At 43.3% G+C, this 26,736-nt stretch overlaps 1 protein-coding gene across 6 annotated transcripts in view; it reads left to right on the top strand.

Annotated features, from left to right (window-relative positions):
• Positions 1-26,736, top strand: part of GNAL (G protein subunit alpha L) — a 153,043-nt gene that overhangs the window by 81,956 nt on the left and 44,351 nt on the right. Inside the window, exon 1 of one of the 6 annotated variants that reach the window (XM_047827275.1) lies at positions 16,900-17,041. The exons of the other annotated variants lie outside the window; for them this stretch is intronic. Within the exon in view, the coding sequence (XP_047683231.1) occupies positions 16,943-17,041 (99 nt within the window). The 5' untranslated portion in view covers positions 16,900-16,942. Of the gene's footprint in view, positions 1-16,899; positions 17,042-26,736 lie in introns of those variants that run through there. 6 annotated transcript variants of the gene reach the window in all.

The following is a 26,736-nucleotide window of genomic DNA, read 5'->3' as shown; positions in this document are numbered from 1 at the left end:
AACAAATACTTAGAGACCAAAGAACATCCTACTAAAGAATGAATGGGCTCACCAAGAAGTTAAAGAAGAAATTAAAAAGTGCATGGAAGCCAATGAAAATGATAGCACCATAGCCCAAAATCTCTGGGACACAATAAAGGAGGTCGTAAGAGGGAAGTATATAGCAATCCGGGCCTTCCGAAAGAAGGAAGAAAAGTCACAGATACACAACCTGACCTTACACCTTAAAAAGCTGGAAAAAGAACAGCAAGTAAAACCCCAAACCAGCAGAAGACAAGAAATAATAAAGATTAGAGCAGAAATTAATGCTATTGAAACCAAAAAAAAACCAGTAGAACAGATAAATGAAACCAGAAGTTGGTTCTCTGAAAGAATTAACAAAATTGATAAACCACTAGCCAGTTTGATCAAAAAGAAAAAGGAAAGGACCCAAATAAATAAAATTAAGAATGAAAGAGGAGAGGGCGCCTGGGTGGCGCAGTCGGTTAAGCGGCCGACTTCAGCCAGGTCACGATCTCGCGGTCCGTGAGTTCGAGCCCCGCGTCGGGCTCTGGGCTGATGGCTCAGAGCCTGGAGCCTGTTTCCGATTCTGTGTCTCCCTCTCTCTCTGCCCCTCCCCCGTTCATGCTCTGTCTCTCTCTGTCCCAAAAAAATAAATAAACGTTGAAAAAAAAATTATAAAAAAAAAAGAATGAAAGAGGAGAGATCACAACCAACACAGCAGAAATACAAACAATAATAAGAGAATATTATGAGCAATTATATACCAATAAAATGGGCAATCTGGAAGAAATGGACAAATTCCTAAAAACATGTAAACTATCAAAACTGAAACAGGAAGAAATAGAAAATTTGGACAGACCCATAACCAGTAAAGAAATCGAATTAGTAACCAAAAATCTCCCAAAAAACCATAGTCCAGGGCCAGATGGCTTTCCAGGGGAATTCTGCCAAACATTTAAGGAAGAGATAACACCTACTCTCTTGAAGCTGTTCCAAAAAATAGAAATGGAAGGAAAACTTCCAAACTCTTTCTATGAAGCCAGCATTACCTTGATTCCAAAACCAAAAAGGAGAACTATAGACCAATTTCCCTGATGAACATGGATGCAAAAATCCTCAACAAGATATTAGCGAACTGGATCCAACAATACATTAAAAAAATTATTCACCATGACCAAGTGGGATTTACACCTGGGATGCAGGGCTGGTTCAGTATCCACAAAACAATGTAATTCATCACATCAATAGAAGAAAGAACAAGAACCACATGATCCTCTCAATAGATGCAGAGAAAGCATTTGACAAAATACAGAATCCTTTCTTGATAAAAACCCTCAAGAAAGTAGAGATAGAAGGATCATACTTCTAGATCATGAAAGCCATATAAGAAAGACCCAACGCTAATATCATCCTCAATGGGAAAAAACTGAGAGCTTTCCCCCTAAGGTCAGGAAAAAGACAGGGGTGTCCATTCTCACCACTGTTATTCAACATATTATTGAAGTCTTAGTCTCAGCAATCAGACAACACAAAGAAATAAAAGGCATCCAAATCGGCCAGGAGGAGGTCAAACTTTCACTCTTCACAAATGACATGATACTCTATGTGGAAAACCCAAAAGATTCCACCAAAAAACTGCTAGAACTGATCCATGAATTCAGCAAAGTGGCAGAATATAAAATCAATGCACAGAAATTGGTTGCATTCCTATATACCAATAATGAAGCAACAGAGAGAAATGAAGGAATCAATACCATTTACAGTTGCTAGAAACCATAAAATACCTAGGAACAAATCTAACCAAAGGGTGAAAAATCTACACACTGAAAACTATAGAAAGCTTATGAAAGAGATTGAAGACACAAAAAAATAAAAAACATTCCATGCTTCTGGATAGGAAGAACAAATATTGTTAAAATGTCAATCCTACCCAATCCTACATACTCAATGCAATCCCTGTCAAAATAACACCAGCATTCTTCACAGAGCTAGAACAAATAATCCTCTAAAATTTGTATGGAACCAGAAAAGACCCTGAATAGCCAAAGCAATCCTGAAAAGAAAACCAAAGCTGGAGGCAATACAATCCTGGACATCAAGCTATACTACAAAGCTATAATCATCAGGACCGTATGATACTGGCACAGGAACAGATACTCAGATCAATGGAACAGAATAGAGAACACAGAAATGAACCCACAAATGTATGGCCAACTATTCTTTGACAAAGCAGGGAAGAATATCCAATGGAATAAAGACAGTCTCTTCAGCAAGTGGTGCTGGGAAAACTGGACAGCCACATGCAGAAAAATGAACCTGGACCACTTTCTTACACCATACACAAAAATAAACTCAAATGGACGAAAGACCTCAATGTAAGACAGGAAGCCATCAAAATCTTTGAGTAGAAAGCAGGCAAAAATCTCTTTGACCTTGGCCGCAGCAACTTCTTACTCAACACGTCTCTGGAGGCAAGGGAAACAAAAGCAAAAATGAACTATTGGGACCTCATCAAAATTGAAAACTTCTGCTCAGTGAAGGAAACAATCAGCGAAACTAAAAGGCAACCGACAGAATGGGAGGAGATATTTGCAAATGACATATCAGATAAAGGGTTAGGATCCAAAATCTATAAAGAACTTACCAAACTCAACATCCAGAAAACAAATGATCCAGTGAAGAAATGGGCAAAAGACATGAATAGACACTTCTCCAAAGAAGACATACAGATGGCCAACCAACACATGAAAAAATGCTCCACATCACTCATCAGGCAAATACAAATCAAAACCACAATGAGATACCACCTCACACCTGTCAGAATGGCCAACACTAACAACTCAGGCAACCACAGATGTTGGCGAGGATGCGGAGAAAGAGTATCTCTTTTGCACTGCTGGTGGGAATGCAAACTGGTGCAGCCACTAAGGAAAACAGTATGGAGGTTCCTCAGAAAATTAAAAATAGAACTACCCTATGACCCAGTAATTGCACTATTAGGTATTTATCCACGGGATATAGGTGTGCTGTTTCGAAGGGGCACATGCACCCCAATGTTTATAGCAGCGCTATCGACAATAGCCAAAGTATGGAAAGAGCCCAAATGTTCATCGATGGATGAATGGATAAAGATGTGGTATATATATACAGTGGAGTATTACTCGGCAATAAAAAAGAATGGAATCTTGCCATTTGCAGCTACGTGGATGGAACTTGAGGGTATTATGCTAAATTAGTCAGAGAAAGACAAAAATCATATGACTTCACTCATATGAAGACTTTAAGAGACAAAACAGATGAACATAAGGGAAGGGAAACAAAAATAATATAAAAAACAGGGAGGAGGACAAAACAGAAGAGACTCTTAAATATGGAGAACAAACAGAGGGTTACTGGAGGGGTTGTGGGAGGGGGGATGGGCTAAATGGGTAAGGGGCATTAAGGAATCTACTCCTGAAATCATTTTTGCACTATATGCTGACTAACTTGGATGTAAATTAAAAAAACAAATTAAGAATTTAAAAATAGTAATAATAATAATAAAATAAAAATAAAATGCCTTTGTTACAAGATGTAGCTTGTGACCCAGTGACCCTACTGTGTTTCACAGTGACAGTCTCAAAGGAAATATTTTGTTTGAAGTATATCATGAATCTGATTACTCGTAATATATAGCAGTAGTTGAAGAAGGAAAGTCTCACTTGGAATATATAAAAAAATCAAAACAGTATGTTGTACACCTGAAACTAATATAATGTCATATGCCAATTATATGTTAAATTAATAAGGAAGAAGAAAAGGCTCAGGTCATTGGTATTAAAAATGAGAAGAAAATTCTAGAAAGCCAAGCTCAAGGCTTCAGTTTTCTAAACCTCTCCAGTGGCCAACGAATGGTGCTTTTACTTTATTTTGTTTTAGAGAGAGAGAGAGAGAGCGAGAGCAAGGGACAGAGGCAGAGGGAGAGAGAGAGAGAGGGAGAGAGATTCCCAAGCAGGCTCCACTCTGGGCGTGGGGCTTAATCCCACCACGGATCATGACCTGAGCCAAAATCAAGAGCCGGATGCTCAACCAGCTGAGCCACCAGGAGCCCCTGGTGCTTTTATGTTAAAGTAACGAGATGGCAGATGTATTCAAAGTAAAACATGTAAGTGGAAGAATGGTTTTTGATAGTTTAAATATAAGTCACTCGAGCCATTCCTGTGATGAGGAACTGAGCGCTGGGTCTTGGGTAGGTGGGTGGGGGTGCAATTTGTCCCCCTGGGACCTCACAGCACTGTAACTGGAACGGGAGAATTCTCCAGGGCATTTGTTAGTGCATCATGACTCCCCAGCTTCCAACAGTCTGACATCACTGTGCCCCTTGGGGGGTGTTGTTTGGAGAGAGACCTCATTGTTAGTGCAAATGTGCCAAGAGTTTGTAACATTTATTTTAACTCTGCAATTCTTAACATTACAGTGGCACTGAGGGGACATGCTGGGGGTGGAAAAGAGTCTGTTAACACATTCAATTTTTATGTCTGAGGCTCCTTTGGCATTTAACATTAAAGTAAAATTTTGTGGTTTGCAGCCTATTGATTTTTCTATCTAAACTATTTCAATGCTTAGTACAAGAGATAAAACGACAACTCAGAACGTATAGAGTAAGATATCCTGATTTGGGAACGATGACGATCTCCAACAGAGCTGTCCCTTCGGTGACTGTGAAGAAAAGCTCTGTGTCGTGAAGCTTGTGTGGATTCGTTAGCCATTGCCGGCATCCTAATGGAGGTTTCCAAGAAAGTGATGCTGACACCCTGTAAGAGATCTCTCGGACACAGTTATTTTTAAATTCCCCGTCCATTTGTGTCTTCATTGCCAGCTACAGGAGTGGGAACAGCTAGGTGTTTTTTGTGCAGCCACAACTCCCTTGTTGGGCAACAGAGACACGCAGGCACGAGAGGTGATCAGAGAAGCCATAGGGGACTGTGTTTGCCTTCTAAACAGAAGGTTGATTACCAAGAGATCATGCTTGTTTGTTTGGAATAAATGAGGTGGTGTCTTCTGGGAGTTTTCTTGGTAAAACATTTCAAAAGCTTTTAAAAATGAAAACAAAACAAAACAAAACCCTATGATCAACTCCACTGCTATCTAAATAAGATACTGTGTCCATATAGTAACCACCAAAAAAAAAAAAAAAAAAAATCAACCTACTGTGCATGTGATACATTTAGGTAAAACACTGTTACTGGGGAAAAGGAGGTTGGCTTCTGGGTGCAGACCTAGACTCCTGAGCCCCACCAGCAACACATAGGTACAGAGCTTTCTGATCCATTGGGTTTAATGATCAGGACACAGAAGACGATGCTACAAAGGCCTCTGGGGTCAAGTAGCTTTCCTGTGTCCATCTCTGCAGTAATCCAGGTGTGCAAGGACCTCTCTCCAGCCTCCACGGCAGCACCACCAGCCTCCCCCTCGAGGTGCCCTGGTACCAACGTCCCACCCAACACGTTAGGCCTGTCTATTCAAAGGCTCCTGATAATTCCCACCTTCATTGTTCGCATCCTGCGGATTCTCTGAAGTTTAAGCCTACCTTCTTTGGAGACCTTTCTGATCTGATCTCTCCCTTTCCCGAGTCCCTGCAGTTTTCACTTCCTAGGGCTTCCCCAGGTACTGTAAATTTAGTCATTATATTTTTTTCAGTACTTCACTGCCTTTTATTATTTTCTCATTACTTGGTATATCTGAGCACGGTCTCCCTACTAAGGAGTTAACTTCTTGAGACCCGGGGTGGGGGCTAATACTTGGGATCCGTCTCCCCAGCACCTCGCCTTGTGCTAGGCACATAATTTGCAAAACTTCAGATTATTTCCCACTCACTTGTGGTCTCACTAACCCCTAACACGGTACCTAGTACAGAGTTGGAATTCAGTAAATGTTTGTTGAGTGACTGACTGATTGTTGGCACGTAGAGAATACTTGAGCGGTGAAGACAAGTTTTGAGGGAGAAGGTAATCCTTATTTCAAAATGTCTTTGGCAAACTACCATCTCAGTGACATACTGATGAAGATTCTGTGTGAGAGTCTTCATATTCTCTTTGTGGGAAAGAGGGCACTACAAAATTCCTTGATAAAGTTAGGTATGTTTATGTAGTATGGACTTGTTAACAGCATTGAAATATGTCGCTTTCCAACAAATATTCACGTGGGTTTGAGGAATAGTCTAGATTAAACTACCTTTCTTTAAATTATTTATTTTGAAAGAGAGAGAGTGAGCATGGGGGAGGAGCAGGAGAGAGGGAGAGAGAGAATCCCAAGCAGGCTCTGTGCTGTCAGCGCAGAGCCCAACTCAGGGCTCCATCCCACGAACTATAAGATCATGACCTGAGCCAAAATCGAGAGTCGGACGCTTAACCGACTGAGCCACCCAGGTGCCCCTGCATTGAACTACCATCAAACAATGTATGTAGCCTCACACCATACACAAAAGATAACTCAAAATGAATCAGTGCCTTAAACATAGAGCTAAAACTATAAAGAGACTTAGAAGATTAAATCTTCGTGACCTTGCAGTTGGCAGTGATTTCTTAGCGGTGACACCAAAGGCCGAAGCAACAGAAGAAAACACAATTAAATAAATTGGACGTCATCAAAACTTAAAACGTTTGTGCATCCAAGGACATTATCAACAAAATGAAAAGTGAAAAAAGAACCCACAGAATGGGGAGAAATAGTTGCAAATCGATATATCTGATAAAGGTCTAGTATTCAGAACATCTTACAACTGAATAACAAAAAAGATGAGCAAAAAACTTGAATGGACATTTTTCCAAAGAAAATACACAAATGACCAATAAGCATATGACAAGATGCTCAACGCCACTGGCTGTTAGAGAAATGCACATAAGAACCACAATGAGATACCACTTCACACCTACTAGATGTGCTGTCATTAGAAATAAAAATTACTGGGGCGCCTGGGTGGCTCAGTCGGTTGAGCGTCCGTCTTCGGCTCAGGTCATGGTCTCGCAGTTCGTGGGTTTGAGACCCGCGCCAGGCTCTGTGCTGACAGCTCAGAGCCTGGAGCCTGCTTCGGATTCTGTGTCTCCTTCTCTCTCTGTTCCTCCCCTGCTCACGCTCTCTCTCTCTCTCTCTCTCTCAAAAATAAAATAAACATTAGAAAAAAGTTTTTAATAAAATAAATAAAAATTACCGATAATAACAAGTATTGGTGAGGATGCAGAGAAATTGGAACACTCATATACTGCTGACAGGAAAGAAAGACACTGCAGCCACTCTGGAAAACAGTTTGGCAGTTCTCAGAAGGTTAAAAGAACTACCATGTGACCCAGCAGTTCCAAAATAATTGAGAGCGGGGAATTGAGCAGATATCCATAAACTAATGTTGATAGCAGCATTATTCACGATAGCTGGAAGGCGGAAGAAGCTAATGTCCATCAGCAGATGAACAGATAAACCCAACGTGGTCTGTACGTACGATGGAGTATTACTCGGCCACAAAGGAGTGACACGCTGACTCATGCTGCAAGGTGGACGAGCTCTGAAAATATTACATTGAGTGAAAGAAGCCAGGCATGAAGGCCACGTGTCATAGGGTTCCAGTTCTGTGAAATCTCCAGGACAGGCAAATCCATAGAGATGGAAAGCAGACCAGTGGTTGCCTGGTACTGGGGAGCGGGGAGGAAGAATGGAGATTGATTGCTTAATGGGCACAGGTTTTCTTTTGAACTGATGAAAGTTCTAGAACCTACTTAAACAGAGATGGTGGGTACACAGCCTTGTGAACATACTAATACCACTGAATTGCACGCTTTAAAATGGTTGATTTTATTTACGCAAATTTCAATTCAGTTTTCTTAAAAAATCTTAAGAGGTACATAAAGAGGCACCTAACAGTGTCTGTGCCCATCATCAGGAAAAATTTGCTTTCTTGAATTTCTGTTGAGTAAAAAATAGGTTAAAACAACTTAAAATACTGCCGTTTTTCCAAGGACTGTCATGCTAAACTACAGATTTATGGATGGTGACGAAAGGGCAGATACGGTGAAAGACTTGATACTTAAAATAATATAAATTCCATCACGGGAAAAGTTTAACTGAGATCCTTTATAGGCAGCTATTTCCTTGAAACTTGATCATGGTGTAGCTTAGGGCTCTGTCTGCACATCTGGGTCATCTGGTTGTGTCAGGAGCTGGTAACAGCAGGACCCTGCCTCTGCCGGCCAGGCTTCTGGTCTCCCACACACTTCGGTTGCTTGGCTGAGAAAAGCAGCCCTCTGTTGAAGGTCTGGGTTTCACCTGGGTTCTTTGGATCTCCTCAGACTCCAGTAAGGAGGAGAACAGCCTTTTCGAAGGAGAAGGGGTACCCCCCCAGGGTAGGGGTAAAACAGTTCCCATTTCATCAGCTCCAGATGACTGAGGACCAGGAATGGAGGGGCCAGCAATGAGGTTGATCAAAACTGCAGTCTGCTTTTAAAGACACCAGAACATTTCCCTGCAAGGACACTGTTATTGCATTAGAGGAAAATAATCATTCCATTCTGTCCCATTACGTCTGTGAAGACCTGCTGTGTATTCAGAAATGAACATAATTAAGCAGAAAGCCAGCGAGAGGTAACCCCAGCACCCACAATGTGCTGACTAACGTGGTGAGAGTGCATATGTTGTAGGATTTCTTAGTTTTAATACAGGAAAGTACCGTGAAAGAAAATAACATCCTTCCACAGCCCCAGTCCCCAGAGATAAACACTACAAACCCTCGGTGACATCTTTCCAGTATCTTATGGACAAGCATGCACGTTTTTTATTAAATTGGGATCTTAGTTTGCTACTGATTTAAAACCTGCTTTTTAAACTTATTAGAAACATTTCTCATTTAATGAATATACCTTTACAACCTGATTTTTAATGGCTGCCCTCTACTACATATAGTATTCATCATACGAGTGTCCCATTACTCATTTGGCAGACTCCCTATTGTAGACATTTAATTTTTTGCTATTACGTAGTATATGAAATTTATTATATATGTAAAATACTGCATGTAACTTTTTACAACTCTTGACTTAACTTAGGATAAATTCCTTTTTTAATTTATTTTTATTTTTTTAATATAATTTATTGTCAAATTGGTTTCCATACAACACCCAGTGCTCATCCCAACAGGTGCCCTCCTCAATGCCCATCACCCACTTTCCCCTCTCCCCCACCCCCCATCAACCCTCGGTTTGTTCTCTGTATTTAAGAGTCTCTTATGGTTTGCCTCCCTCCCTCTCTGTTTGTAACTTTTTTTCTCCTTCCCCTCCCCCATGGTCTTCTGTTAAGTTTCTCAAGAGCCACATATGAGTGAAAACATATGGTACCTGTCTTTCTCTGACTAACTTCTTTCACTTAGCATAATATCCTCCAGTTCCATCCATGTTGCTGCAAATGGCAGGATTTCATTCTTTCTCATTGCCAAGTAGTATTCCATTGTATATGTAAACCACGTCTTCTTTATCCATTCATCTGTTGATGGACATTTAGGCTCTTTCCATTATTTGGCTATTGTTGAAAGTGCTGCTGTAAACATTGGCGTACATGTTCCCCTATGCATCACCTACCAGTGCTATTGTTGGGTCATAGGGCAGTTCTATTTTTAATTTTTTGAGGAACCTTCACACTGTTTTGGATAAATTCCTAACAGAACTGCTTAAAGGTACAACATCCCTAAAGCTTTTGATTTATATTGTCATATTTACTACTTTGGGGGGACTAACCTAATTGTAACAGAAAAAAAAATGTTTTGTTTATGGTATACAAAGTTCTGTCCCTTGAATTACTTGATTATTTAGTATTCCTTTTTGAGAACCCTTTGGGGACAGTGTTATCAGAGAAGTAAGCTTTTGGTTGAATTTAGGGGTTTGTTGTTGTTGTTGTTGTTGTTTTGAGGGGGAGGAGGGGCATAGAGAGGGGTGCAGAGGATCCAAAGAGGGCTCTGCACTGACCGCAGAGAGCCCAACGTGGGCTCAAACTCATGAACCATGAGGGCATAACCTGAGCCAAAGTCGGATGCTTAACCAGGTGCCGGGTGCCCCGCTTCCAGTTGAGTTTAGAAATGAATCTGTCAGAATCCGCTATGTATTTTTTGCAAGCAGGCCCACCCACACAGAGAAACACAAAACAGAAAGGTCCCAGTGGTTTCGGACCAACCATGAAGTGACATCATGAAGTGGAATTGGAGCAAGGAGTTAGTGAACAAATCGCACAGTGTTGGTGTAAACATTGTAACCTAAATGAGTAAGTTAGATTTTCTAGCACATACTTCCTCATAACAGATAGACAATGAGCAGGTACAGTGTTTGGCAACAGACATGTAAAGCACGCTGGTGATACTCCTGCCCTCAGGTTAGTGTTCTGTGCCTTGAGACCTACTGCGGGACCTTTGGGTTTGATGACCGGGGGCTTCGTGCCCATCTCATTCCACAGGGAAGTTCAGCTTCATGGCGACAAAACACAGAATTGGATGGATTGGATCCAGAATTGGGTGGACCTTCCCCTACGTAGCTAATTCTCTTTATTCTTTGTGCCTTTAAAGTAGTTAGTATTTAAGGGGCGCCTGGGTGGCTCAGTCGGTTAAGCATCCAACTCTTGATTTCAGCTCAGGTCATGATCTCACAGTTTGTGGGTTCGAAACCCATGCCGGGCTCTACACTAACAGCATGAAGCCTGCTTGGGATTTTCTCTCTCCCTCTTTCTCTCTGCCCCTCCCCTACTTGCTCTCTCTCTCTCTCTCTCTCTCAAAAGTAAAATAAATATACTTTAAAGTAGTTAGCGTTTAAGTCTTCCCGTCTTCTGTGATCTTTACAATAAAAGGCAAGTACCGATCCAGTTCGTCAAAGATGTATAAATTGTGTTTGTATTTACAACATGCATACATAAAATGGTTTGGTGATATTTGTCACATTCAGAATTCTATCCTTTGAATATAACTTTGATATATTTGTTGTTAAGTGCCTTCGTGGATTTTAAAGACATTCTCTCTTAATTAGCAGTGTTTATATCAAAAGATGGAACATTCAGAATCAAATGTGGATGTCAGATCATTAGCTAAAAGCACTTAAGTAGCTTAACATATTTTAAATGAATATACCCTTTCCAACAACATCTTTAGAAAATACACCTCAAGGGGCGCCTGGGTGGCGCAGTCGGTTAAGCGTCCGACTTCAGCCAGGTCACGATCTCGCGGTCCGTGAGTTCGAGCCCCGCGTCAGGCTCTGGGCTGATGACTCGGAGCCTGGAGCCTGTTTCTGATTCTGTGTCTCCCTCTCTCTCTGCCCCTCCCCCGTTCATGCTCTGTCTCTCTCTGTCCCAAAAATAAATAAAAACGTTGAAAAAAAATTTAAAAAAAAAAAAAAAAAAAAAAAAAGAAAATACACCTCAAACTAATGAGCCCTATGCTCCCAAGCCTATTTCCCCAGGCACAGAGGCCATCAGTCCCTCTGAGACTATGCTTTTGGGAGAGGTACCTCTCTGGCCCAGGAGCAGTCTGAGTGTTTTGCTGTGAGGACCATTGTCTCCTTAGGAGGTGTTAGAGCAATCATTTTTCATTTTTTTTTTTTTTAATTTTTGGGACAGAGAGAGACAGAGCATGAATGGGGGAGGGGCAAAGAGAGAGGGAGACACAGAATCGGAAACAGGCTCCAGGCTCTGAGCCATCAGCCCAGAGCCTGACATGGGGCTCGAACTCCCGGACCGCGAGATCGTGACCTGGCTGAAGTCGGCCGCTTAACCAACTGCGCCACCCAGGCGCCCCGAGCAATCATTTTTCAATGTCTTGTGGCATCTTTTGGTTGCCCTGCCTTAAACACAAATGTTCTATTATTTCTACAGTGAGGATGTCTCCGTGGTTTTATACAGTAACACAGTGATATAACAGGGTCACTATCCAGCCCATGCAGCCTTCTGCTTGTTATCAACTGACCTACCCTTAGTTAGTACTACTTTTGCTTGTGGCTTTTTTTAATCACTGGTTTTAAAACGTTAGTAGCCATGTCTGAAAATGACACAATTTACAAAACATCCCACTGTCTTCCTTGCTGCCAGGTGTGTGCGAACCCCTGTGTCTCTGTGCCCCTGAGTCTTTCTCTTTGATTCTCATCCTCTCTCCTGTCTTCCCCTCCATCTGAAGCTATCTTTCTGTCCCTGTTCTGTGTCTGTTTTCCTCTGTCCCCTTCCTTTCCTTTTCTCCCATCTCTCTCTACTCTTCACAGACCATGAAACCAAAGTGCTGTTATTATTATCATGGTTGCTTGTTTTATTTTGTAAGTTGAATCTAATATCCCATGTTCTGATTTTTCCCCTGTGGACCAACAGCCTTAAAATTGACGACTATATATATATATATATATATATGCTAATTTCTGTATATTTATTTCAAATGTAAACATACACAAAATGGACAGATGATAGATAGATGGATAGGTGGGTGGATGGATGGATGGATGGATGGTGGATGGATGGGTGGATAAAATGAAAAACAGCAAGTGTCCTACCAACCCCGGCAGTGAGGCCCAGAATTTAAGAATCACGTGAGGGTTGTGTGGCCAGTTGTACGGAAGAGTAAATTGAGGGTATAACTTTACGCTTCGGTTGTTTGTTATCCATGCACATTGCTGGTCATAATTAGGAATTTGACGAGTATGGAAGAAACGGTTCTTGCTGGAGATTCTGGGGAGATGCGTAAGTGGCAGGGGGCCATTTACTACCATGTAGAAACAGCATTTGGTGAGAAGAGAGTTATAAATCCTGGCGGAAGCCAACAGAAGGAAAGGGGCAACCGCGTCAGGAAAATGTCCCTCAAGACACAGGCCCAGGTAGAACTTGACCATGCCAGATGACACGGCCATGGGTTACAACCCTCAGGGCAAACAACCACCCTGAGGATCAAGGGGTCAGAGCTCGGCCCGGAAAGGGCTGGGCAGCCTCGAACTTGCAGGGCGCATCGTGGTGAAGCTCCCGTGTGGAAGGCTGAGCTCTGTCTGTCCTAGAAAGGAAACACCTTCACCTGTCGTGCTCAACACGCTGTCAGTTACATGAGTTCTTTATAACTTCCTGAGGACAATAATGTTCTTGGGATCGAGAAAAGTTACTTTTTAAATTATTCATAGGAGAGAACCGGAAGAAACGTGCCTTTAAACGTCAAATGATGAAACCCACCTATAGACACAAACCAGGTTTCCATCAATTCAAATTTACTGACAAATAACGTGTATGAATGCTCAGCTTTCTTTTTTCTCTAACCTTTTTTTAAGTTTGTTTATTTTGAGAGAGAGAGAAAGCGGGGCAGGGAGCAGAGAGAGAGAGAGAAAGAAAATCCCAAGCCGACTCTGCACTGGCAGCACGGAGCCTGACGCGGGGCTCAGCCTCACCAACCATGAGATCATGACCTGAGCTGAAACCAGGAGTCGGACACTTCAACTGACTGAGCCACCCCGGCACCCCAAATTTTCAGCTCTCAATTAGCATAAACTTTTGCTATGGAGGTGAACATTGACAGAGCGAGAGGAGGGGACTTCCCATAACAGTTTATTCGTCCACTTGCTTGTGAAACAACCACGTCTCGAGCCCTAGTGTCAGGAATATCTCAAGTGCTTGACATACATCAGGGAAGAAAACATGAAGATCCCTGCCCTCGTAGGGCTTATAGTCTAGCAGGGAATGCAAGGAATAAGTGGGACATGATAACTGCATTTGTTAAAGAGTATTAGGAGGTGCTAAGGACTGCAGAGACAAGAATGGTTGGGCAGGCTTAGGCGAGGGCTAAGGTCCTGCCCCAGGATGGGAGACCCCAGGGGTGCAAGGAAGAGCAGGAGGCCAGCGTGGCTGGACAGTGAGCAGGAGGAAGCTGATGGCATGATACTAGAGAGATGTATGGAGGGAGGGGTGCTGAAGAAACAGGGTCTTACAGTTACTCTGGGGACTCTGAGTGAGTAGCGCCTCGTAGGAGTGACCTGAGCTGACCTTCACTATAAAAGCATCATCCTGACTGCAGTTTCAAAAGACGCTGTAGGTGGAAGCAGGGACACCGGTGGGGGGAGTCTCGCCATAACCTAAGTGGCAGGTATTAGTGGTTAGAACCGTGCACATGGTGAGATATTCAACCCCAGCTACAGTTTGAAAGCAGAGTCACGGTGACGGATCCCAGTGTGGTCGGTGAGGGGAAGAGGAGCATCAAAATGACATCACGCTTGGTTCCAATCAACTGGAAAGACAAAGTTGCCATCCGCCCAGACGTGAAGGCTGTAGAGGGGGCAGGTTTGGCCGGGGGGTGGGGGGTGGGAGTCGGGAGTTCAACACCGGCTGTGTGGAGTTTAAGACATCCACTAGACACCCAAGGAAAGACATTAGAACTGTTCTTCTCCAACTTTAAGTACCAGGTTCTTCCAAGGACAGTGCTCTGTGGTCAGGGAATAAGGAGACACTGTCCGATAAGTGAGCCCAGGCTGTCCTTAGAACAGGCACAGCAGTAATGAGTGCAATGCTTAACCATCATTGATAGTGTTTATTTTTTCAAAGCTTTTCCAAATATAACTCGGTTACCTGTTTGCCTGAAAGTTGAGGGACATTTTTCTTGTGGTAGGAAGACAAGTGGATTTAGGATAAAGATTACACGAAAAATGGGGCGCCTGGGTGGCTCAGTCGGTTAGGCGTCCGGCTTCAGCTCAGGTCATGATCTCACAATTCATGAGTTCGAGCCCCGCGTCGGGCTCTGGGCTGACAGCTCAGAGCCTGGAGCCTGTTTCAGATTCTGTGTCTCCCTCTCTCTCTGCTCCTTCCCTGCTCGTGCTCTGTCTCTGTCTCTGTCTCTGTCTCTCTCAAAAATAAATAAACATTAAAAAAAATTTTTTTAAGATTATATGAAAAATATTTCTTCTTCCTGTAATCTGTCAGCTGCCTTAATTTATTCCCTCTTACTGTTCCATTTGCCACGAAAATATCACTTTCTTGATATTTGGAGTCAAGGTAGGAAAAAAACTAATAAAGATCCTCCTTGTTGTGGACTTCCCCCTAAAACCCTGTTGCTGGCTGCTCATTAGATGGTTTGGCTCTAAGAGATTCACGAGAGCGAGAACTAGAGCTCTTCTGTTTGTTGTGTTCCTTATGTCTTGCATAGCCCCTGGAGGTTGCTTTCAATTCTTACTGGAATAACTGCACTGATTCTGAAGGAAGCCATGTGTCTACCGTCTTGTTGTAAGTGGGTTTTCACTTTGACCTCGGTAATCGGCTAAATTCCATCTTGGCTAGCGGCCCTGCTCCCACAACTACATCTTGGTTTTCATTTTACAGTACATTTTTTAATCTTCTCCTGGCTCTCCTCTTCCTCCAGATCTCCAATCTGAGGTCCCATCCTTGCCATCCTTTCTTGCTTTTTCGCTCCTTCTCTCCTCTGGCAAGCTCACTCCAGGCTTGCTGTATACAGCAGGTGTATTCCCTGCCGCCCCTGAGTTCACATCCCTAGAGCAGAGCTCCGGGGTTCTCTTGATCCAAACCTCCAAAGACTTCCCATCCATTCATAGATTCCAAAAATGGCCGTCAAATGTGTAATGTGCCAGGCATGATTCTAGGTGCTGTGGACACAGCAGCAGATAGAGGAGCTTACTTTCACGGAGCTGACATTCTCGTGGGGCAAACGAGAATATTGGGCCTGGCCCAGGAACAGCCAGGCCTGTGTGTCCGGAGAAGACACAAGAAGACACGAGAAGGCAAGAGGTCCAGGAATGGGGGAGGGGAGTCAGATAACGTGGGGACTTCGGCTTTAACTCTGGGATGGGAAGCATTGGATTGGATTGGTTTGGCTTTCTTAATAAACTCTTTTATGTGGTAAATACACAAAACGTAATATTTGCCATTTTAACCATTTTTAAGTGTATGATTTCTATTGCATTAAGTATGTTCATGTTAGTCTGCAGCCATCACCACCATCCGTACCAGAACCTTTTCATCCTCCCAAATTGAAACTCTGTTCCCATTAAGCACAAACTCCTCGTTCCCCGTACCCCACCCCCTCGCAACCGTCATTCCACTTTCTTCTCTGTGAATTCCACTACTGTAGGTACGCCATATAGGTGGAATCGTGCGGTGTGTGTCCTTTCGTGTTTGGCCTACTTCACTGAGGCTAATATCCTCAAGGTTCACCCATGTTGTAGCATATTGCAGAATTTCCTTCCTTCTTAAGACTGAATGATTTCATTGTATGTGTATACCACATTTTGTCCATCTGTGCACCCATCTGTGGAGACTGGGCTGTTAGCATGGGATCGTTTTGAACCCAGTTGTAATGTGATCAGACTTACGTTCTCAAAAACTCCATGGCGCCGGAGTTGAAGGGACTGGTAAGAAAGGGTGGAAACAAGTCAGGTGGGAATCAGTGGCAATACCTTCCTGTCCCGGGTGACGCCTGCCTTCAGGAATGCAGCGGCACAGGCCCAAGATGTGATCAGAATCTGGGTGTATTCTGAAGGTACAGCCGACAGGATTTCCTTGAGGATCACATGTCGGATGTGAGAGAAAGGGGTCAAGGATGACTCTGGGGGTTGGGCCTGCGCAACTAAATTGTGGCATTGCCAGCGACTGGGCAAGACTTAAAGTGGGGCAAGTTTTAGGGGGATAATTAGGCATCCCGTTCTGGACTCCCTGAGTTGTGGTCGCCTGTTAGAATTCAGGTGTTGATGTCAAGCAGGCAATGGATGCACAAGTGCAGAGTTCAGAGGAGAGTTCACCTGGAGACGTCAGTGTGAAAGTCACAAGCATGTTCGTGGTACTTAAGTCTCAGGGTGGAGGAACTCACCGAGGAAGTGAGTTTAGCCAGAGAAGACGACCCAGGAGGATCCGTGAGTCCATCCAGTGGTAGGAGGCTGGGAAGAGAGAAGGACCAAGCAAAGAACACCAAGCAAGACTGCCCATGGGGTCGGAGGAAAGTCAGGAGAGAGGGAGATGTCTTGGAAGCCAGGAGTACAGAGACTGTGGTCAGCTGTGTTGGATGCTGCTTATGACAGGCCAGGTAAGAGGGGACTGAGAATTGACCACTGAACCCAGCAGCTGGGAGGTCACGAGCTTAATCCTCACCTGCACAAGAAATCCCCCTTTCTTGCCTGCCAGGCCCTTTTCATTCCTTTTTTTTTTAAACTCTGCCTTTTGTTCTTGCCCCTCACAAAGCTTACCCATTCCGGGCCCTCGATAACATTGGCCGAATCACACCTGTGGATGAATAACACCTATTGTTTGAGTCCACAGTGGAGGGTGTGGAAGGAATAATCACTCCCTCCGCCCCACACAAATCTCCTTCCAAACACTCACTTGGTCACTGTAAGCTCCAAAGGAATAGAACCGGCTCTGCCCTTCCCTGGTGCCTCCTGTTTCCACGGGGCGAGGCCCCAAGTGAGCTCAGGAGATGACTGCCAGCCGCTGCAGCAGAACACAGATGTGGGGCCCAGGCGGGAGGAGCCGGGGCCTCATCTTCGAGTCTTTTTGTTTTGCAATTGTCAGGAGCTCAAGAAGGCCAGGTCTGTCTGCGTTCAAAGTTAAATCTGTTTGACGTTCATTATTTATTTTTTGAGAGCGAGAGACAGACAGAGTGTGAGTGGGGGATGGGTCAGAGACAGGGAGACACAGAATCCGAAGCAGGCTCCAGGCTCCGAGCTGTCGGCACAGAGCCCGACGCGGGGCCTGAACTCACGAACTCACGAACTCACGAACCGAGAGATCATGACCTGAGCCTGAGTCAGACACCTAACCAACTGAACCACCCAGGCACCCCTGTCTGTGTTCACATTAAACCTGAAGTACATTCAGAAGCTAGATGAGGTTGACCGTCTTATAATATCTACCACACTGTCAGCCTCCGTTAGGACACATAACTGTTTGGTCATCAAATGCTGAGATGAATTAAACACGTGCAATTAGAAATTCCAATTAGTAATGCTTGTAAATAGTTCCAGATGTTTCCCTGGGGAAAGAAAGGAGGCCCACTGCTAGGTGTGTGCCCAAGAGAATTAAAAACATGCATCCACAAAAACACTCGCACACAGATGTTCGTGGCGGCATTGTTCACGGTAGCCAAAAAGTGCAAACAACTCAAATGTCCACCAGATGATGAATGGATGAACAAGATGTGATCCATCACACAATGGGATATTGTTTGGCAATAAAAGGGAATGGAGCACTGATCCGTACTGTAATATGAATGAACCTGGAAACATGCTGGGGGAAAGAAGCTGGACACAAAAGACCCATGTGTTCTACGAGTCCACGTATATGAAATGTCCAGAATAGGCAGCTCCGAGGAGAGAGAAAGTAGATCAGTGATTGCCACAGGCTGGGGGGGAGGAACGTGGGGGGTGACTGCTGACAGTACAGGACTTCGGGGGGTGGGGAGAGGTCACGTTCCAAAAGCAATTGTCGAGATGGCTGCACAACTCTACGAGTATACTGAAAACCATTGAATTGTACACTTTAAATGGGTGAATTGTATGGTGTGTGAATTATATCCCAGTAAAACTGGTGCATAAGAAATAAAAAGAAAGAGGAAAAACACAACACTTAAAATCATAGAGTCCCCGAAATGGAAGAAATCCGAAAGACGATCTTGCACAAACACGCACGGTGTTTGGGGTTTGGGGACAGTTTTCCTTCCCTTTTATGTCGGTTGTCTGTTGTCAGATTGGCAGCTGCTGCAGAATCGCCAAGGAGCTCCGTGGTTGCCTTTGAAATACCTTCTTTTATATCTACATAGAAATTTGAATCACCAATGCCTCCAATGTAGTGCGAGGTCCCGAAGTTTCTGGTGGCTGTTTGTCACCTCCCAGAGAGCGCTCTGACTGGTCCACCCAGCAGAGCTGCGGGGCCCCACGTTTCCCATGATAAAACCCCGCGTGATTGTGTTCTTGCCCACTCAGGACACCGTCAGCTAACTTTAGGGTCCGGGTACACACGTAGCTGCCCCCATGGCAGCTCCTGGCTGCACCCTGTTTCTGTTGCGGGGGAGAGCTGTTGGTCCTTGAGGTCACTGGCAGGCACCCTACCCCTGTGCAAAGGACTCGGAAGCTCAGTTTGCAGCACAAGGCCATGAAGGCACATTTCCCAAGTTGTAGCACACATTCTTATGTAAACACCCTTCACCCTTTTCTTTCCTTCCTTCTAGTAATCTTACACAGTATTCAACCAGCTTCATTCCCTCCCCAGCTGTTAAATGGGTAAATCTGGACAAGCCACATTGGCTGGGGGGGGGGGGGGGGGGGGGCGGGGAGGGGAGGGGTTGGGGGCCCTTCTGGAAGTCTAGGGTAAATCCAGGATCAGAAGCACTGGGTGGGAAGTTAAGCACTGCTCTTGGTTCTTTGCACAGCCGCACCATCACCTGCCTTGTGCTGGTGACCCAGCTCATCCCTCTCCTTATGTTCTGAAATCCCGAGCCCTCTCTTTCCCACACCAGCGCCTGGTGTAATGCCTTGTACCAGCAAGTGTGTGGTAGATGTTTCTAGAACTCCATTCTGGAGCCTACCCGTGACTTCTGTTTCCTCGCCGTGTGTTTCCCTCTCGGCCTGTTGGAATCTGACGGCTCTTGCCCCATTCTTACAGAAACACTGCGCTGTGTTCTGTGCTGTCCTGTGTCAAAGGACTCTCCCGGACCCTCACCATTCACCGGCACCTCACGCTGTTGGTCATCACTCTCTTGGCTGTCTTGAGTCAGAATTGGCCCCCCCACGACACCCCATCCCACGTCTCATTTTGTCTTTCCAGCCACCTTACTTCGTCTCCTTCCTGCCCTCACCCCTCACACGTGCACCTCCTGTTCCCCAGATACTGACCTGTCCCAGCCAACCTCTGCCCAGAAGAACTGTTGTGTCCTGTGGAGCAGAAAAGGAAACTGAGTCTCAGTCGCTGGGATTTGATCCCAGGCACTCCAGTACAAAAATCCATGCTCAAACCATGAGTATTTTCTGATTCCTTATTAGATACAGTTAGTATGTTTTACACTAAAACTTTCTCAAAGAAATGTGTGTCTAATTCTGTAATTGTTGCCAGCAGAAATAGAGCAAACACACTTTTAAAGACATTTACTTTAAATCTCACTTTCTTCCCAAAGAGGAGGGGTCCTCCTTTCATGTTGCCTCTCAGCACAAAAAACAAAGAATTCAGAGTGACTAAGAAGACCAAGAATAATACCTTAAAGGGTTATGTAATTATGTTCCAACGAGAACTTGTGTCAGAAAACTTGATAGAGAATTGTCTGGAAGCAGTGACTAAAGTCGTGATTCTTTGAGTCTTTTATCCCTAACGAAAATACCTAATTATTTTATTTCTGTTCCCACACAAATAAGTTTCTCTGATGAGTCTCTTAGACATTCTCCAAGTGCACAATTTTCTCAGAGAATTAGGATTTTACAGAGAGACTCTTAGGTATAAGAGTGGGAGTGTTATGAAGGGGAAATCAAAAGCTCAAAAATTAAGTTTGTGGAGAAAGAAATACTTGAGGAATTTTATGTTCTCATCACTATGAGGTCGATTTATTTAATTCTCTGCTATGGTTCGTGGATCTGATTAACTAAAACTTTATACTTACCGCAGTTGTTTTGTGAGATTATAATTTGGAAATAAAAGTAAAATCCCTAGACAAATCTTAGTGTATCTTTTTAAAAAACTTTTTTAATGTTTATTTATTTTAGAAAGAGACAGAGTGTGAGCAGGGGGCGGGGAGCAGAGAGAGAAGGAAGCACAGAATTTGAAGCAGGCTCAAGGCTTTGAGCTGTCAGCACAGACCCCAACGTGGGGCTTGAACTCACAAACCACGAGATCATGACCTGAGCCAAAGTCAGACACTTAACCAACTGAGCCACCCAAGCGCCCCTTAGCGTATCTTTAAAAAAAAAAAAAAAAAAAAAGTGTTTAAGAGCAGCAAAAGCCATGAAACATGGCCACAGCAGGGAGTGAAGTCCCCTAGGCTCAGCACTTTGTACTTGGAACCACAGAGAATTCTGATTCTGCTCCAGGGTATGATTCTGCCTAATGGGTCACACTTTAGGAAGAGAGAGGAGAGACCAGAGCCATGCGGCTGTTTCTATACACAGCTGCACTTTGAAGCGCCTAAAACTTACAGGTGAGATTAACAAGGTTGCAGGCTATAAGATCATATACAGAAACCAATTGTATTTCTACATACTAGCAATGAAAAAGAAATCCAAAAATGAAATTTTAAAAACCTGTACATTTAAAATAACATCCAAGTGGAGCACCTGGGTGGCTCAATCAGTTGAGTGTCCAACTTTGTCTCAGGTCATGATCTCGCAGTTCGTGAGTTCAAGCCCCGTGTCAGGCCCTGTGCTGAGCTCAGACCCTGGAGCCTGCTTCAGATTCTGTGTCTCCCTCTCTCTGCCCCTCCCATGCTCATGCTCTGTCTCTCTCTATCTCTCAAAAATGAATAAATGTTAACAAAAATTTTTTAAATAACATCCAAGAAATCTATAGAGGAAAAAATTTAACAAATGATATGAAAGCTCTATACCCAGTAAATTACAAAAGAATTTAAATAAGACATAAATAAACACATCATGTTCATGGATTAGAACACTTCTCCCTTAAGTGAACTATATATTCAATGCAATCTCAATCAAAATACCAGCAGGATTTTTATAGAAATTGACAAGCTAATTCCAAAATGTATGTGGAAATTCAAAAGACCTAGAACAGCCAAAATGATGTTGAAAAAGAAAAGTGAAGCTGGAGGAGTTCACACTACTAATTTTAAGACTTACTACATGTTGCAGCAATCGAGACAGTGTATTGTTGGCGAAAGAAGGGACATACAGTTCAGTGTGATACAGAATTGAGAGTCCAGGAATAGACCCACATGTATATAGTCTATCTCAACAAAGGTACCAAAGTAAGTCAGTGGGGAAGGTTCTTTGCAATAAATATGCTGGGGAAGCTGGATACCCATATGGAAAAAAAATGAAACTTGACCCTTTCCTCACACCATACTCAAAAATTAACTCAAATGAATCATAGACCTAAACGTAAGAACTATGACTCTAAAACTTACAGAAGAAAACTTGGGGGAAATATATATATATATATGTATATATATATATATATATATACATATATATATATATTTTTTTTTTTACTTTGGGTTAGGAAAAGATTTCTTAGAACACACAAAAAAAGCATAAATGCTAAAAGGATAAAATTGATTCACTGGGCATCAGAAAATTTAAAACTTTGCTCATCAAAAGACACTTAGAAAATGAAAATGCAAGTGCCACTTTAGGAGGAAATATTTGCAAAACCTAGAGCTGACAAAAGACTTAAATCCAGACAATTTTTTAAATCCCTTATTCTTGTAAAAGAAATAAAACTCCATACTAAGAAGGCATACAACCCAGTTTTTTTTTAAGTGGGCAAAATTTTTGAACAGACACTCAAAAAGAAGATACGCAAGTTGCTAGCAATCACATGAAAAGATGCTCAAACTCATTGGTCGTCAGGGAAATGCAAACTGAAGCCACAATTAGATGCCATTGCACACTCACCAGAGTAATTCAAATTAAAAAGACTGACAGAAGCAAGCATGGGAGACCATGTGGCGAAACTAGAACCCCTAGATACTGACCTCTTGACAATGTAAAGTGGAATAGCCACTTTGGAAAACAATGCAGCAGGTTGGGGGGGGATGCTGTTGGGGGTTTTTTTGGTTTTGTTTTGTTTTTGAAAGACAGCACACATGCAACTGGGGGAAGAGCAGAGGGAGAGAGAGAATCTTAAGCAGGCTCTGTGGCCCAGTGCAGAGCCCCACGCGGATCTCACGACTGTGAGATCATGACCTGAGCCAAAATCAAGAGTGAGACACTTAACCGACTGAGCCACCCGGTGTCCCAGTGCATCAGTTTCTTAAAGTTAAACACCTACCGGGGCACCTGGGTGGCTCAGTCGGTTGGGCATCTGACTTCGGTGCAGTTCGTGAGTTTGAGCCCTGCGTTGGGCTCTGTGCTGACAGCTCAGAGCCTGGAGCCTGCTTCAGATTCTGTGTCTCCCTCTCTCTCTGCCCCTCCCCCACTCACAGTCTGTCTGTCTGTCTCTCTCTCTCTCTCTCAAAAATAAATAAACATTCACAAAAAATTTTTAAGTTAAACACCTACCATATAATCCACTCTGGCTATCAACCCAGTCTGGTACACAGATATTCCTAATGGCACTATTCATAACAGTCAAGAGCTGGAAATAACCCAAATGACCATCAACTGGTGAATGAATAAACAAAACAAGGTATATCCATACAATGGCGTAGAACTCAGCAATTTTTAAGAAGGAACAGACTGCTAAAATATACATAACAAAATGGGTGAATCTCAAAAATAATCACGCTGAGTCAAAGAAACCAGACACAAAAAGACAAGGTGATTGCATCTATATGAAATTTCTAGAAAAGGTAAAGCTGTGGAGACAGAAGTAGATGAACGGTGTCTGAGACCCGGGGTTGGGGCGGAGCTTGGCACCAGAGAGGGGTGAGGAGATGATGGAGGCGTTCTAAAACTTGATTGCGTTGGTGGTTGCACGACTTTGTAAGTAAATGGGTGAATTTTGTAGTATGTATAGTATACCTCAAAAGCTGTTAAAAATGATTCTAAGAATAGTTAAAGTAGGCTGTCCTAAAGGAGAAAAAAATAGACGAGTGTGGGGTACGTTGTACATTTGCGTTTGCCCTCACTGGGAGCAGCCATTCCAGCAAAGGAGAAGGAAGCCAGCTGGCCTCAGAGCAGGCTTTGGAATCCAGGGTCAACCACTTCCTAGCCAAGAGAGCTTGAGCAAGTATCAAGTATCCGTAATCAACTCATTCTGTCCTCAGTAAATGGGAATGGAATCACCTACATGGCAGGGGTGTCTCTGATGAGAGCTTGTATATAAGGCCCTTAGAATACTGCCTAGAACACACAAGGCACTCAGTAAATACTAGGTATGACCTCTTTTTTTTTAATCTTTATTTATTCTTGAGAGAGAGGAGGGGGCAGAGAGAGAGGGAGAGAGCATCCCAAGGAGGCTCCGTGCTGACAGTGGAGAGCCCACCTCAGGGCTCGAACTCATGAACCATGAGATCATGACTTGAGCAGAAGTCAGAGGCTTAACCGACGGAGCCACCCAGGTTCCCCAGCAGGACCTCTTTTTATACGTGGTAACCTGCTGAGATTGCTGCCCAGGGTGGGTCATAGGACATGGATGAGGGGACTGCTAGTGATTTAATGTTTGGCTTTTCTTTTAACATAGTTTCTAAAAGCTGTTTCTCAATAGAATTTTAGACATACTGTATTGAATTAGATTTGAGGACGGACAGAGATTACGAATAACAGAACGATAGTGTCGGCAGGCATGATATCCACCAGATATATCTGAAAAAACAAATGACAAAAACCTATTCAGTCTTTCTGTTAGCCAAGGGATAAAATTGAGTGTGTGTATTTTAAATGAATCAGACCTCAACTTGAGCTGTAGAAAATCCCATGTAAATAAAGGGCTTCTGACCTTCCCACTGCCTATTCCTAAGGTCCGTTCGATTGTGGTGGTGGACATTATCCACTGTGTTCCCATAGAAAGATCCAGCAAACATTTGTTTGTGCTTCAGCTTGTTCCGGAAAGGATTTAGTGCTGCTTACAAAGTTGTAATACAAGGTAATGAAATATGTGAAAACGCAGGAGAAGGAAGTTAGGATCAGGAGAGTAAGTTACGCGGAACCGAAAGTGGAGTTAGAATCCAAAGCGTGAGGCTTGGAGACCTTGTATATAAGGCTCTTGGAATACTGCCGAGAACACACAAGGCACTCAGTAAATACTAGGTATGACCTCTTTTTTTTAATCTTTATTTATTCTTGAGAGAGAGGAGGGGGCAGAGAGAGGGGGAGAGAGCATCCCACGGAGGGTCCGTGCTGACAGCAGAGAACCCAACTCAGGGCTCGAACTCAAGAACCATGAGATCATGACTTGACACGCATGAAGACTGACCCCAGAACAGAACCTCAGCGCTTTCGTGCGGTCAACTCAGTGACCTAAATGAAAACAGCCCAAGAGCCAGAAGGTCCCTGTGATTAAAAATTAATAATAAAATATAAAAAGCGGCTTTGAGAGATGCAGAAAAAGTATTCCCGATACTAATATTGGAGAGAGATTTTCCGTAGTCGTCTTAGAAGGGATATTAGGTAGTGAGCATGAAGAACATCTTTACACTCAACCCAGGGAGGGGTTCCATCCACGCCACATGTGAAAGCTCTCCTTCAAGACCTGTGTGTGTATGATTTTTACTTTCTTTTTTTTTCTTTTTTTTTAATGTTTATTTATTTTTGAAAGAGAGAGACAGAGTACAAGCAGGGGTGGGGCAGAGAGAGAGCGGGACACAGAATCTGAAGCAGGCTCCAGGCTCTGAGCTGTCAGCACAGAGCCCAACACGGGGCTTGAACTCACAAACCGGGAGATCATGACCTGAGCCGCCGAAGTCGGATGCTCAACCGACTAAGCCACCCAGGCGCCCCTGGTTTTTAGTTTCTATAACACAACTCAAACCCCTTTGGATTTTTTTTTATTTTATTTTTTTTAAATGTGAGGAGCATTGACACACAATGTGACATTAGTTTCAGCTGTACAACTCAGTGACTTGATAAGTTTATAGGTTATGCTATGTCAAATCCCTTTAAATAAGAATAACATAAATGTGTATTTCAGTTGCTAAATATATGAAGATCACAAGGCAATTTTTGTTCAGTAATACAGAAGAAAATTAAGAAATGTCCGTCATTTTCTTTTTTTAAGTTTATTTATTTATTTTTGAAGAGAGAAAGAGAGAAAATCCCAAGCAGGCTCCATGCTGTCAGCATAGACCCCCCACCCCCACCCCCACCCCCGTGGGGGCTTGATCTCATGACCGTGAGCTCATGACCTGAGCCAAAACCAAGAGTCGAACACTCAGCCAACTGAGCCACCCAGGTGCCCCAAGAATTTTCTTCTTATGCTCTCAACTTCTACATATTCTTAGTTGTCAAAAGCAAATTACATTTCTCTGTGAATCATCCTTCTTTTTTCAGACACAGACACACACACGCACAACACTGAAATTATTTTTATTTAATACTGTTCATCTTAGTTGCTAATGGAGGCATACCAAAATTATTCCTCATATTTATTTCCCAGTTGGTTTAGCAAACACGTGAAAATTCTAGCCTGGCTCTGGACAACTGTTTAAATATAGCTGAAGAAGCTGAATTGGCTGACTGAATAATGATGTTACAGAATCATTTCTTTATTTGTTGTGATATTTTTCATGGAGATAGTGGTACTGTGGCTATGACCTTTAAGAGCCTTTATCTGTTAGAAACAATGTTGAAATAAAATGATACGATGTAAGAGATGTGCTGCAAAATAGGAAATGTGGGGGGAAAGCCATGAGTTACTAAAAGAGAGAGAGAGAGAATTGGCCATGTGTTGATCAACGTGGAGGCTGAGGAATGAGAGGCCTGGGGAATTCTTCTCTCTCCTTTTGTAAGTTTGAAATGTTCCCTACTAAAAGGCAGAAGCAACAGCAGTAGCGGCTCTGGAATTTTCCATGAGGTTTTTAGAACCCCTTAGAAGTAAACATGGAGTGGGGTGCCTGGGTGGCTCAGTTAGTTAAGTGGCTGACTTCAGCTCCGGCCACGGTCTTGTGGTTGGTGAGTTCAAGCCCCG

Source organism: Prionailurus viverrinus, chromosome D3 (genome assembly GCF_022837055.1).
Source record: "Prionailurus viverrinus isolate Anna chromosome D3, UM_Priviv_1.0, whole genome shotgun sequence".
Lineage (NCBI taxonomy): Eukaryota > Metazoa > Chordata > Mammalia > Carnivora > Felidae > Prionailurus > Prionailurus viverrinus.
Note: the sequence above shows the minus strand (reverse complement) of the source record. Positions and strands in the feature narration are given on the sequence as shown.